The sequence below is a fragment of the Jaculus jaculus genome, chromosome 7 (assembly GCF_020740685.1).
Source record: "Jaculus jaculus isolate mJacJac1 chromosome 7, mJacJac1.mat.Y.cur, whole genome shotgun sequence".
NCBI lineage: Eukaryota > Metazoa > Chordata > Mammalia > Rodentia > Dipodidae > Jaculus > Jaculus jaculus.
This window is the reverse complement of record NC_059108.1, coordinates 35,572,039-35,584,814: the sequence shown is the minus strand read 5'-3', so window position 1 is coordinate 35,584,814 and position 12,776 is coordinate 35,572,039. Positions and strand designations below refer to the sequence as shown.

General features: G+C 39.9%; 1 protein-coding gene across 4 annotated transcripts in view; it reads right to left on the bottom strand.

Annotated features, from left to right (window-relative positions):
* Positions 1-896: 896 nt before the first annotated feature.
* The window catches only part of Rev3l (REV3 like, DNA directed polymerase zeta catalytic subunit), a 161,266-nt gene continuing 149,386 nt past the window's right edge, over positions 897-12,776 (bottom strand). For all 4 annotated transcript variants that reach the window (XM_045155227.1, XM_045155230.1, XM_045155228.1 and 1 more), the window contains exons 28-32: positions 11,571-11,708; positions 9,173-9,363; positions 8,065-8,311; positions 5,578-5,787; positions 897-2,022 (exon numbers count right to left, since the gene is read on the bottom strand). In XM_045155227.1, coding sequence (XP_045011162.1) covers positions 1,882-2,022; positions 5,578-5,787; positions 8,065-8,311; positions 9,173-9,363; positions 11,571-11,708 — 927 coding nt within the window. In that variant the 3' untranslated portion in view covers positions 897-1,881. The remainder of the gene's footprint in view (positions 2,023-5,577; positions 5,788-8,064; positions 8,312-9,172; positions 9,364-11,570; positions 11,709-12,776) is intronic.

Here is a 12,776-nt window from a genome sequence, read left to right as displayed (position 1 = left end):
GGCTCAATTTCCCCAGGACCCACATTAGCCAGATGCACAAGGGGGCGCACACACCTGGAATTTGTTTGCAGTGGCTGGAGGCCCTGGCGCGCCCATTCTCCCTTTCTCTCTCTATCTGCCTCTTTCTCTGTCTGTTGCTCTCAAATAAATTAAAAAAAATTTTTTGGTTTATTTTTATTTATTTGAAAGTGACACAGAGAGAAAGAGGCAGATAGAGACACAGAGAATGAATGGGCGTGCCAGGGCCTCTAGCCACTGCAAACGAACTCGATTACTGCGCCTCCCCCATGCATCTGGCTAACATGGGTCCTGGAGAATTGAGCCTCAAGCTGGGGTCCTTAGGCTTCACAGGCAAGCGCTTAACCACTAAGCCATCTCTCCAGCCCTCTTTTTAATTTTTAAATGAGACAGTGTTTCACTATGTAGCTTTAGTTTTTATCATTTTTTTAAAAGTTTTTTTGAGGTAGGGTCTTACTCTAGTCCAGACCGACCTGGAACTCACTATGTAGTCTCAGGGTAGCCTTGAACTTGTGGCAATCCTCCTATCTCTGCCTTCCAAGTGCTGGGATTAAAGGCATGTGCCACCACACCTGGCTTTCTAATCTTTTGTTTAAAGTTATTTTTTCTTGAGACAGGGTCTCATGTAGTCCAAACTGGCCTCCCTATATATCCAAAGATGATCTTGAATGCCTGACTTGTCTCTATGTCCCGAGTGTTAAAATTGTAGGTACTTGTGGGATCAAACCCAGGACCTTGTACATCTTATGTTAGCACTCTACCAATGGAGTCACAACCCCTAGTCCCCTAGAAAGCATAAAATAAGATGTAACTAATTTGATTTATAAACAGATGAAGACAATTCTATTAATAGCAAGATAAAAATCACACTGCTATACTTCATATTTTGTTCAATTTTAATATGGTTTCCAATATTAACTCTTAAAACAAAATGATTTCCAGTTTAAAAAACAATGCACTAACCACATCATTGCTCTTTCATTTTTACAGTTATACAAATATTCTAAATACACATTTTGTGTTCAAGGGATGGCAAATAAGATTAACTGTACAGTACATAAGGAAAGAAAATATTTTAAGCATATTTAGAAGCAATAGAAATGTCTATACAAAACAAGCAAAAAAATGGAATAAAATTTTTTATTTTTAAAGTATTGCAACAGGCCCACAGGTTTGTAACAAAAATGTCTTTGCACAGTTCCTCACAATGCCCCATTAATAGCTAAAGCAAGACAGCGTTTTTTAGAAAATAATGTTTCAAAAATGCTACACATGGAACTACTGTTTGCACAGTTTGATCAAAATAACAAATCTACTTTTGAATCAAGCAAAACCTAGAAGTATACCAAACAACTTGAAAATCATTTGTATAAAATTCATTGCACATTATTTTTACTCAGTTGTTTGAAAAGTAAAAAAGTGTATTTACAAAATATTTTGCAGTCAAAATTATAAAGTGAATGGATATCTCTAAGTACATATATCTAAGCTTGGTACAGACAGTTCAAGGGAAACACACAAATGATTTTTCTGTAAGAGGTTGTCACTGTTCCTTCCACAAGGAAGCAAACATGATTGGTTCAAATGGATTTACAAGATGACATACATACGGGAGCAAATCCAACACTTGAATTATAAAACAATGTTAAAAAGGTGAATGAGGAATTTATACATTGTCAGAAGTGAGCTATCCAGAGATCAGCAAATGTAATTTTCAATTCAGTTAGCCTAAAGGTCTTCAAAGTCTTCAGATAACAGACAGGGAACATTCTTGACTCGATGAAAACTGAGAAAGCACCACGTGCAGCAGGTTAGTGGTAAACACTGAACAAATAGCACCTGGAGTTCGGGGATACTGATAACTTAAAACTGGTCTAGTAACTGCCGGAGATATGGTGCCTTGGATAACTCTCTACTTACTCGCGACAGTTTGAAAAGTACTGGGCAGTTCAGAGAAACACAGGGGATATGTCGGTCAAAGGAGCTTGTACAGTTCTTGCATATCTGAAAGGCATAAGAGAAACATGTGAGAGGAAAAGTGCTATGTACATAAATATTTTTTACATTTTATTACTTATTTTGAATTTTTATTTCTTTATTTATTTAGGGTTTTTCAATGTAGAGTCTCACCCTAGCCTAGGCAGACCTGGAATTCATTTTCAATGTACGGTCTCACTCTAGTCCAGGCTGACCTGGAATTCACTATGTAGTCTCAGCAATCCTCCTACCTCTGCCTCCAAAGTGCTGGGACTAAAGGTGTGCGCCAATATGCCTGGCACATTTTGTTTTTATTTATTTGAGAAAGAAAGAGGCAGATAGAGAGAAAGAGAGAGATAGAGAGGGAGAGAGGGAGGGAGAGAGAGAGGGAGAGAGAATGGGTACATCAGGGCCTCCAGTCACTGCAAACAAACTCCAGATACATGAGCCCACTTCATGCACCTGGCTTTATGTGGGTACTGGGGAATCGAACCTGGGTCCTTAGGCTTTGCAGGCAAGCGCCTTATCCACTAAACTATCTATGTAGCACATAACAAAATTTTAATAACCCCCTTTTTAGGGGCTGGAGAGGTACCTTAGCAGTAAAGTGGTTGCCTGCAAAGCCTAAGGACTCATGTTTGACTCTCTAGGTCACACATAAGCCAGATGCACAGTGATGCCACCACACAATGTCACATATGTGCACAAGGGAATGCATGCATCTGGAGTTTGAATGTAGTAGCTGGAGGCCCTGGCACATCAATTCTCTCTCTCTCTCTCTCACATTAGGGGAAAAAAAAAGCCAGTCTGTTGGGCTTGCCTCAAAAAAACAAAACAAAACAATCCCTTAAAAATATTTTTATTTATTTATTTCTGAGCAGAGAGAGGGGAGGGTAGAGGAAGGTATGGGCACACCATGGTCTTTTGCTGATGCAAAGGAACTCCAGACACATTTATGCACCACTTTGTGCATCTGACTTTTGTGGATCCTGGAGAATCAAACCCAGGCCAGCAGAATTTATAAGCAAGTGCTTTAACTGTAGAGACATCTCCCCAGCCCTTTATAATCCCTCCTTTTTGACAGACAATGGCTCAAATCAATTCCTAAGAACTGTGCTGCAGTTTCATGCACTCCAGCTGTACTCAGGTGCCAGGGAAACACGTATTTACGAACTCTCTGTGCTTACTAGGTAAATAATACAGAGCAGAATTACTTGGCTCACTAAATTTAACTCAATTATTTATTTATTTTTTTTTTAAATGAAAGCTTTAAAAATAAATTTATAGCCAGGGGTGGTGACGCACACCTTTAATCCCAGCACTCGGGAGGCAGAGCTAGGAGGATCTCCTTGAGTTCAAGGCCACCCTGAGAATTCAGAGTGAATTAAAGGCCAGCTTAGAGTAGAGTGAAACCCTACCTCGAAAAACCAAACAAAAAAAAAAAAATTAAAAATAAATGATAAATAAATATTTCATTATTTATTTAAAGTGGGGGGATGAATATGAATGGGTGCACCAGGGCCTCTACCCATTGTAAATGAACTCTAGATGCATGCACCACTTTGTGCAACTTGTTTTATTTGCATGAGTACTGTGGAACTGAACCCAAGCCATTAGACTCCGTCTCTACAGCCCTCAAATATTTAAAGATCTTTTACTGGTGATTTAAACTCGGAGTATTATACTTTGATTCAGGCTTTTATTTAACACTATATTTAAAACAACAGACACCTATGTTTTTAAAATATATTTTTATTTATCAGCAAGCAGGAAAAGAATGAGAGAGGGAAGGAAGGGACAGGCAGGGGAGGGAGGGAGTGAGGGAGAGAGAGTGAGGGAGAGAAAGAGATATGAATGACACTGAAAAAGGGAATGGGTATACCAGAGCCTCTTGCCACTGCAAATGAACTCCAGATGCATGTGCTACTTTGTGCATTTGGCTTTATATGGGTGCCAGGGAATTTAAGGGTGTCAGGTTTTGCAAGAGAAGTTACCTTTAACTTCTGAGCCATCTCTCTAGCCCCACAAGGCACTTACGTTTTAACTTAAGGAGGTAACTTAAAGCAGCTCCCAACCTTTATGAAATATGTTTTTTTTCTCTCCTTTGACTTTCCAATTTTTCTTTTCCCCTCCCTCCCTCCCCACTCTCTTTCTTACCCGCCCCCCCCCCCATTCTTTCTTTGGTTTGTTCGAGGTAGGGTCTTACTCTCACTCAAACTGACCTGGAACTCTGTAGTTCCAGGCTGGCCTCAAACTCTTGTTACTGTGCTATCCCAGGATTCAACAAGAGAATCTTCTGAGAGCTGGCCACTGCAATGTGATAACAGACTAAAACCAACAGAAGCTGGGAACCCCACACAGCTAAAGCAGTTGTACTAACTAGAGCCATCACAAAAACTTGTACAGAATGGCTAAAAGATGGCTAGCAATGACTCCAGTGATAAATTGCTCCTTTAATCATGCATTAAGCAGGCAACTGTTCACTTAATAAATATTTACAGAGCACCACTGTGGGCAAAGCTTCTGTCCCCATCTGCTCACTTGGTGGTAGTGGAGAAGATAGACAGACAGACAGACACACACACACACACACAATCACAGGAAAGCAGAGAGTATGGCAAGAGGCTATCCTAGGGAAGATTAACCCTGACCCCTCCCTGAGTAGACAGGGATGAGGAGCATGTTCCTGCAGAGGAGCAGGGCATTTAAAGACCAGAAGGCAGGAGAGGCTAATGTACATTCACAGACCTAAAAGACATAGTACACGTGAAGGGGATGAAAAGAACAGGACAAGAAATGGTGAGAGAGACCGAGAGAGAGGGGCGAGAAGTTTTGGATTTTATTTTCCAGCTTACTTCAAGAGATGCATCTTATTTATGTCAGTGTTTTCACATTTAAAAAATTCCACATCCCAGCTTGGCACTTGTTTTGAGTATAGCATGCACATGATGTAATTTCTTCTTTCATAGAGTACTTAATCAATCTCTGGTGGCAAGATTCAATTTCTATTTGGATTCTCAGAACTACAATTTTCCAGTCCCTAAAATGACTAAATTTTGATGAGAATGGCAAGTGTTGATAAAAAAACTGCAACTTTTCTTATTACTTTTAAAAGACTATTATAAAAGACACTGGGTACATGGCGTTCTAATTCTAGGCTTTAATAAATATACTATTCTATAGAAACAAAACACAAGTAATAACAGACACTTTAACAGTTTAGTTGAATTGTATTCTTTTTAAAATTTTGAGAAATGGATCAGTTTAGAATCCTTACTTCCCTTTTCACATTGGTTTCATATTTCACAGTTGATATGAGTTGACTCTAGGGCTGGGGAGATGGCTCAGCACTTACTTGTAAAGCCTAGTGGCCCAGGTTCAATTCCCCAGAGCCATGTAAAGCCAGATGCACAAAGTGGCACATGTGTCTGGAGTTCCTTTGCAACAGCAAGAGGCCCTGCTGTGCCCATACTCTCTGTTCACAAATCGATAAAATTTTATAAATTAAAAGAAAAAAGCAAGCCAGGGCAGGACTCCATGAGGCGTCAGATTGCATGGGGTTTCAGGTCTCCACAGGCTTACCTTCACAAGCTGCTCTTGTTTGCGCTCTAACTCTCGGATCTCTTGATTGAGGATGACAGCAACATGCTGAGGCTGGTTCCGACATTTACTGCAGATGCCGTGTTGAGTCAGGTCATCGCACACCGGACAGTGCAGAGTGGTGAAGTACTGTGAGATCGTGCCTTTTCGCCCTTCAGGTTCACTTCGCGAGGAGCTGGTCGCTTTCTGGATCTGTAACACCAGTTCAAAAGTACACCCGAGTCACTTTCACAGCAAAACTGCCATTCCCATGCCACGTCAGGTTGGTTGACTGGTTGTTGGTTCATTCATCTATCCATCTATCCCACCACCCAATCCATCTAACCATCTCACCCGCCCAACAAATACTGAGTAGCTACAATGTGTCCAGCATTTTTAGAAACTGGGGCCAACAAAAGACAGATTTTTTCCTTTTATGGAGTTTACATTTTAATATCATCATATACACTGTTTTTTGACTTTTGAGGGAAAAAGGTATCTCCTACCAGTCATTTGTTGGATTAAGATACATATGTCTGTGATTACTTAGGGCCATGGAGACCTGAGATGACAATGGGAAAATTCAAGTAGAGTGGATACTGTTTAAAACTGCCTATGTTGGGGCAGAGAAACAACCATAAGTAAAAGCCTTAAAACAACCTATTGGGCCAGGAGAATACAAAGTTCCAGCAAAAACAAACCTAGAACATTTCAATTTTAATTAGATACATGTCACCAAAAAATTTTTCAGCTGAAGTCAACACTGGCTGCAGAGATTTGTTTTCTGGTACACTTGATACAATTTGAAACAATACATTGCAATACTTTTGAATCTTCTGGTATCTTAAAATCAGTTTGCATAAGTTACTGAGAAAGTCTCTTATAAATGCCTCTGGCTTCACATTCTGCTTGTGATTAAATGAAAAAAATTATTATAAAACCTGAGCATTTTGGAAGAGATAGCATTGTGGATTTTAGTTTCGACCTGCTTCCTAGCTTGTACTTTTCCTTCCTTTGAAAGTACTGAGAAGCATAGTTTAATATCAACCTTTCTCCATCAGCATGCCTGAATACTGTCTGCATTTATTTATTTATTGGCAGTCTTACTCTAGCTCAGGTTGGCCTAGAACTCAGTGAACCTCCAACCTCACCCTCTAGAGTGCTGGGAATATAGGCATGAGCTACCTGTCTGGAAATGAACTACTTTTCATAGTTTGAGGTAACAGCAAATGACTGAGCTAACCTGAAGTAAGTTCCACAGTAGATACTTATTACAACTTTGCTAGATTTCAGAACATACCCAGACTCTATTCTATCACTCCTGAGTAAACTAAGAAGCAGGCAAAGCTCTCTTGAACCTCCACACTGCTGGATTCTTCTAACATTGTGGCATTTAACACCCCTTCTTCATCAGGTTTCTGCAGGACTATGTCCAGACACTTATCACACACTCTTTAATTTCTTTGAGATAGAGTCTTTTTATGTAGCTCAGGGTGGTCCAGAGCTTGCTCTTTTGGAGTTGGAGCCTCGCTGAGGAGGTGTGTTGTTGGGGTGGGCTTAGAGGTGTTATTTCCAGCTCCCCCTTGCCAGAACTTAGTTCACTCTCCTGCTGCTACATTCCTCCTGCTGTGACAGAGGTGCTGTCCAGCCTTTACTTATGCCATGGTTTCCCCTGTCATCATGAATTTCCCCTTGAGACTATAAGGCAAAGCAAAACCTCCTCCTATTATTGCTTTTGGTCAGTTACTTTATCCCAGCAATACAAAGGTAACAACAGCATCAAGAAGCTACCCGGAATTCAGTAAGTAGTCTCAGGGTGGCCTTGAACTCACAGTCATCCTCCTACCTCTGCCTCCCAAATGCTGGGTGTGGTGGTTTGGTTCAGGTGTCTCCCATAAAGTTAGGTGTTCTGAATGCTAGGTTCCCAGCTGATGGAGATTTGGGAATTAACGCCTCCTGGAGGGAGAGTATTGTTGGGGGCCGGCTTATGGGTATTAAAGCCAGTTTTCCCTTGCCAGTGTTTGGCACACCCTTCTGTTGCTGTGGTCCATCTTATGTTTGCCAGGGGGTGATGTCCACCCTCTGCTCATGCCATCGTTTTCCCCTGCCATCGTGAAGCTTCCCCTCAAGCCTGTGAGCCAAAATAAACCTCTTTTTCCCAGAAGCTACTCTTGGTTGGGTGATTTCTACCAGCAATGCGAACCGGACTGCAACACTGGGTTTAAAGGTGTGCGCCACCACGCCTGGCTCAGCCCTCCTTTTAATAGTTCTAATCAGATTTGGGTAACTTGACAGACGCTAAGAAGGTATTCATAGATAATTCAAAAGTTTCTTTTAAAGGAAACTTAGGAAACTAGGAACACTTGACATCTTTGTGAGGTTAGAGTACTTGGCCAACCTGCTTTACTTCTTATAACATGTACATAAAATCTAGTTATACTGGAACTCTGAAGTGAAGTAGTTGTAAGTACATGTGTTGAGTAAACTTACCCTTGGTAATTCATGGTACCAGCTGAATACATCAATACCAATAAGGGAGAAGATCCTTGCCAGAGGCGGAAGGATTTGCTTGGTAATATAGTAAGTGGCATTCAGCCTCAGAGTTGGATCCTGCAGGACTTCTGCTGGGCGCCTTACCAACTGGATAAGGGGTACTCCCGGGGTCCCATAAATAATGACATATGGCACTCGCTCTCCAACTCGAGGCTCAGAACGCCGGTCATAAGTAAGCATTTTCCTATTGAAATCCAAATAAGATACACACTCAGAGGGTTACAGAAGATTCCTTTTCAACATTAAGTCAGAAGTAAAGAAGCAATAAGAAGCTACAGATTTGAGCACCTTCAAATTAGGTTGCTACTTCTTTGAGAATTACATACATTTCACTCAGTTGGCATCAAGTACATAATACTGTATGAATTTCAAACTTACTCTGTGTTTTACTGCTACCTGGGAAGTAGTATGAATCTAAGACTAAGAGCTGTTATAAATCCAACAAAGAAAGCAAAGAGAAACTTAGCTAAGCAGTCTCACTGCAGAATGATGTCATCTAGATGCTTCGGCAGTTCCGTATTAAGGACTGCATAGTGACTTTCAATTGCATGTATGAAGGCCAGAGATTGGCACTAGGTGTCTTCTTCAGTCAGTTGCTCTCTGCCTTCTTTGGGAGAGGGTCTCTCATTGACCCTATAGCTTATCCATATGGTCAGGATAGCTAGCCAGTGAGCTCCAGGGATTTTGTTTCTGTCTTTCCAGAGCTGGGAATACAGGTGTGGGCCACTATACTTGGCATTTTTTTGTGGGTGTTGGGGATCTAAAATAAGGTCTTCATGCTTATGTGGTAAGCACTTTACCCACTGGGCTATCTCTCCAGCCTGCCTGCCTAGTGATTTTGAAATGGAAGAAACAAACTTATCAGAGATTATAATTTCATTCATTCTGTTTCCCAAAGAAAGTCCGGAAGAAGAGAGTTTACAAGTACAGAGGAACATCATCAGTGAGATATCCTGTGTGAAAGTGGAAAAACAACTGTATGGGTCTATGGGCCTTTGAAGATGTCCCAGGACTATGCTGGCCTGGCTGTGCTGTGCATCATTACCTTGTAAGTTCAAGAGCTGGCACACAGGCTCCAGGTCTGTAGGAAGAACTTCCTCTGTACTCCTTGGCAAAGATAAAATCTTGTATGCTCGCTTTTCCTTCCAAAAGCTTCAGACATTGCCGCTGAACATACTGTTTAATTAGACTTATATCTCTTGTTTCAAATAGCAGCTTTAGAGAACGTTCAAGTATCTTAGGACAAAAGATGCATGTAAAGGTAAAATTTCCCTCAGTATGTTTTGATATTATTGTTATATTTTTTAAGTTTTAAAATTTTACTTATTTAAAAAATATTTTTATTTATTTGAGAGAGGGAAGCAGAGAGAGAATGGGCATGCGAGGGCCTCCAGCCACTGCAAACAAACTCCAGACACACGTGCCACCTTGTGCATCTGGCTTTACGTGAGTCCTAGGGAATGCTATCCCTCCAGCCCAATTTTATTCATTTATATAAGACAGAGAAAGAGACAAGAGGAGAGAGAATGAATATGGGCACACCAAGGCCTTCAGCCACTACAAATGAACTCCAGATGCATGTACCACCTTGTGCATCTGGGTAGTGGGGAATTGAACATAGGACCTTAGGCTTTACAGGCAAGTACCTAAGCCATCTTTCTAGTCCCCTGGTTATACTTTAAGCCAAAACAAAACCTCCTCCTATTATTGCTTTTGGTCAGTTACTTTATCCCAGCAATACAAAGGTAACAACAGCATCAAGAAGCTACCCGGAATTCACTAAGTAGTCTCAGGGTGGTATTTAAAAAAACAAACAAACAAACTATTGGGAGGGCTGGAGGGATGGCTTAGCAGTTAAGGCATTTGTCTGCAAAGCCAAAGGACCCAGGTTCAATTTCCTAGGACCCATGTTAGCCAGATGCACAAGAGGGTGCATACATCTGGAGTTTGTTTGCAGTAGCTGGAGGCCCTGGCATGTCCATTCTCTCCTTGCCCTCTCAAATAAATAAATAAAAATAAAAAATATATATATAAATAACTATTGGAAGCTTAGCATGGTGGTGCTTGCCTTTTAATCAACAGCATTCACTCAGAAGGCAGAAATAGGAAGATTGCTGTGAGTTCAAAGCCAAGCTGGGATTCCAGTGTGAGTTCCAGGTCAGTGAGATTATACTACATTGGAAAAATGAAGACCATGGCTGGGCATGGTGATGTGCACCTTTAATCCCAGCACTTGGGAGGCAAAGGTAGGTGGATTGCTGAGTTTGAGGCCATTCTGAGACTACATAGTGAATTCCAGATCAGCCTTGATTAGAGCTAGACCCAACCTTGAAAAACAACAAACAACCCTAAAATCAAAACCAAACCAAAACAAACTACTGGGTACTGGACCAACTATTGAGAGACTTTACACACCACATACACCCCCAACCATCCCTACCCCCCAACCCCAGATAATTTGCTGAACTAACTAAACCTTATTTTTAGGGCTTTACATAGCTTGTTATTTCTAAAATAGACTTTATGTGGTTTGAGAGAATGATACTGGAATATCTTTAGAAACACTAGCTAAGTGATGAGCAAAAGAAAGAATTCAGGGGCTGGAGAGATGGCTTAGCGGTTAAGCGCTTGCCTGTGAAGCCTAAGGACCCCGGTTCAAGGCTCGGTTCCCCAGGTCCCACGTTAGCCAGATGCACAAGGGGGCGCACGCGTCTGGAGTTCGTTTGCAGAGGCTGGAAGCCCTGGGGCGCCCATTCTCTCTCTCTCCCTCTATCTGTCTTTCTCTCTGTGTCTGTCACTCTCAAATAAATAAATAAATAAATATTAAAAAAAAATTAAGTAAAAAAAAAAAGAAAGAATTCAGGTTTTTCTTAAATAGTGGAAAACTCTAGGAATGATAAACCAGACATGATTTCATGTCTTTTAAAAACTTTATTATTATTGGAGGGCTGGGAAGATGTCTCAGTGGATAAAACACTTGCTGCACATGAAGCCTGGAGTATACCAGGGGGCACAGGGGCTCCCTCATAATCCCAGTGTGTACAGGAAGTGAAAGCACTGGGGACTAGCTGAATCAACAAACTCTAGGTTCAGGTGAGAGACCTCAGGAAAACAAATGAGAAAGACACCTGACATCAACCTCTGGCTTCCAAATTCACACACATGTTCCCATGCTCCACATGTATACAACACATAAAAATTTATCATTATAGAAAGGATGCAATAGCTACAGAACAGACAAGGAGAAATTTAAATATCACCAAACAGCTAAACAAAAGAAATTAGCCTTTTGCCTATTTATATAGTGCTGATAAACAATTATGACAGAATTTTGAATGTTAGAAGTATTTCTATTAGGAAATGATCCATAATGCAGTAGATTTATGTAGGATACTGAATAGATGAAATAACTGATAGATGAAAACAAGACACATAGAACTTACCTTAGAGACAGCAGGGCAAGAATCTCTTCTAACTGTTTCTATTCCTTTTGCATCAAATACTGGGTCTTTTTGATCCAATGTTTCATACATGTAACCGACATACCTCTTTTTTGTTTGTAAAACACAGGGCAAATATACCTGCAGAGAAAATGACAAAATGTTCTCAGTAATCACTTTTCCTTCACTTTATCTATTCTTAAGTTATTCTCTTTTCTCAGATGTTAATTAAAAATGTTCTAAATATTATTGATAAAATGAATTAACATTTAAAACCTAGATATAAAAGCACATTATTACTTCCTTACTGGTTACTTTTTTCTGCACTATCTCGAGTGATACAGCTTTCTCAAAAGCCATCAACCATATCTTCTTAAGTTACTTTCACCTACATGTAGCACAAAATTAAAGCTATGAGCAGAAGCAGTGAGAAGTCTCTTAGCTTAAATTTTCTCTAACCCAGAGGTATCCTATTACTAGTTTCTTGTCTTTCCAGTCAGTCTGTGTAAGCATATGTCCATATACACTCATCTCCCTACAATGGTAGCTTATATACATTGGTTTGTACATTTAATAATTTATTTTGGAGAATATTCCATCCTACTACAGAAAGCACAGAAAGCTTATTTGCTTTGTAGCTACAGAGCAGTCTACTGTATAGACTATCATAATTATGTAATCAAATAATTTACTGTGGGTCAATTAGGATATTTTTAATCTTGAGGAATTAAAAACAGTGTTCTCATAAATGATCATATGAATTAATTTACAGGATAAGTTCCTGATCAATGGTATATTCCATTTTATTTAAAAAAAATACTTATGTAGTAGGAATTTGGTCCTTTTCCTTGTCTCTAAGCTTTTTGTTTCAAAATTTTTTTTTAAATACTTATTTATTTTTTCAGAATGACTTTGAATTCCTGAGTTCAAATGATCCTCTTGCCTCAGCCTCCAGAGTGGTTGGGACTTACAGGAATACACCATTGGGCCTGAATGCTTATCTATTTTTTTTTTAATTTTCAAATTAAATTTTGAATTTTTGCATACTCATGACATGTATACACTGGAATGCTTAATCTTCATCAATAAGCAATTAAGTGTAAATGGCTTTATTACTCCAATTAAGAGACAGAAATGATTGTATTGAATAAACATTAAGACTTTACTGCAAGACATTCATTAGAAATATACCTGAAACATAAGGTCACA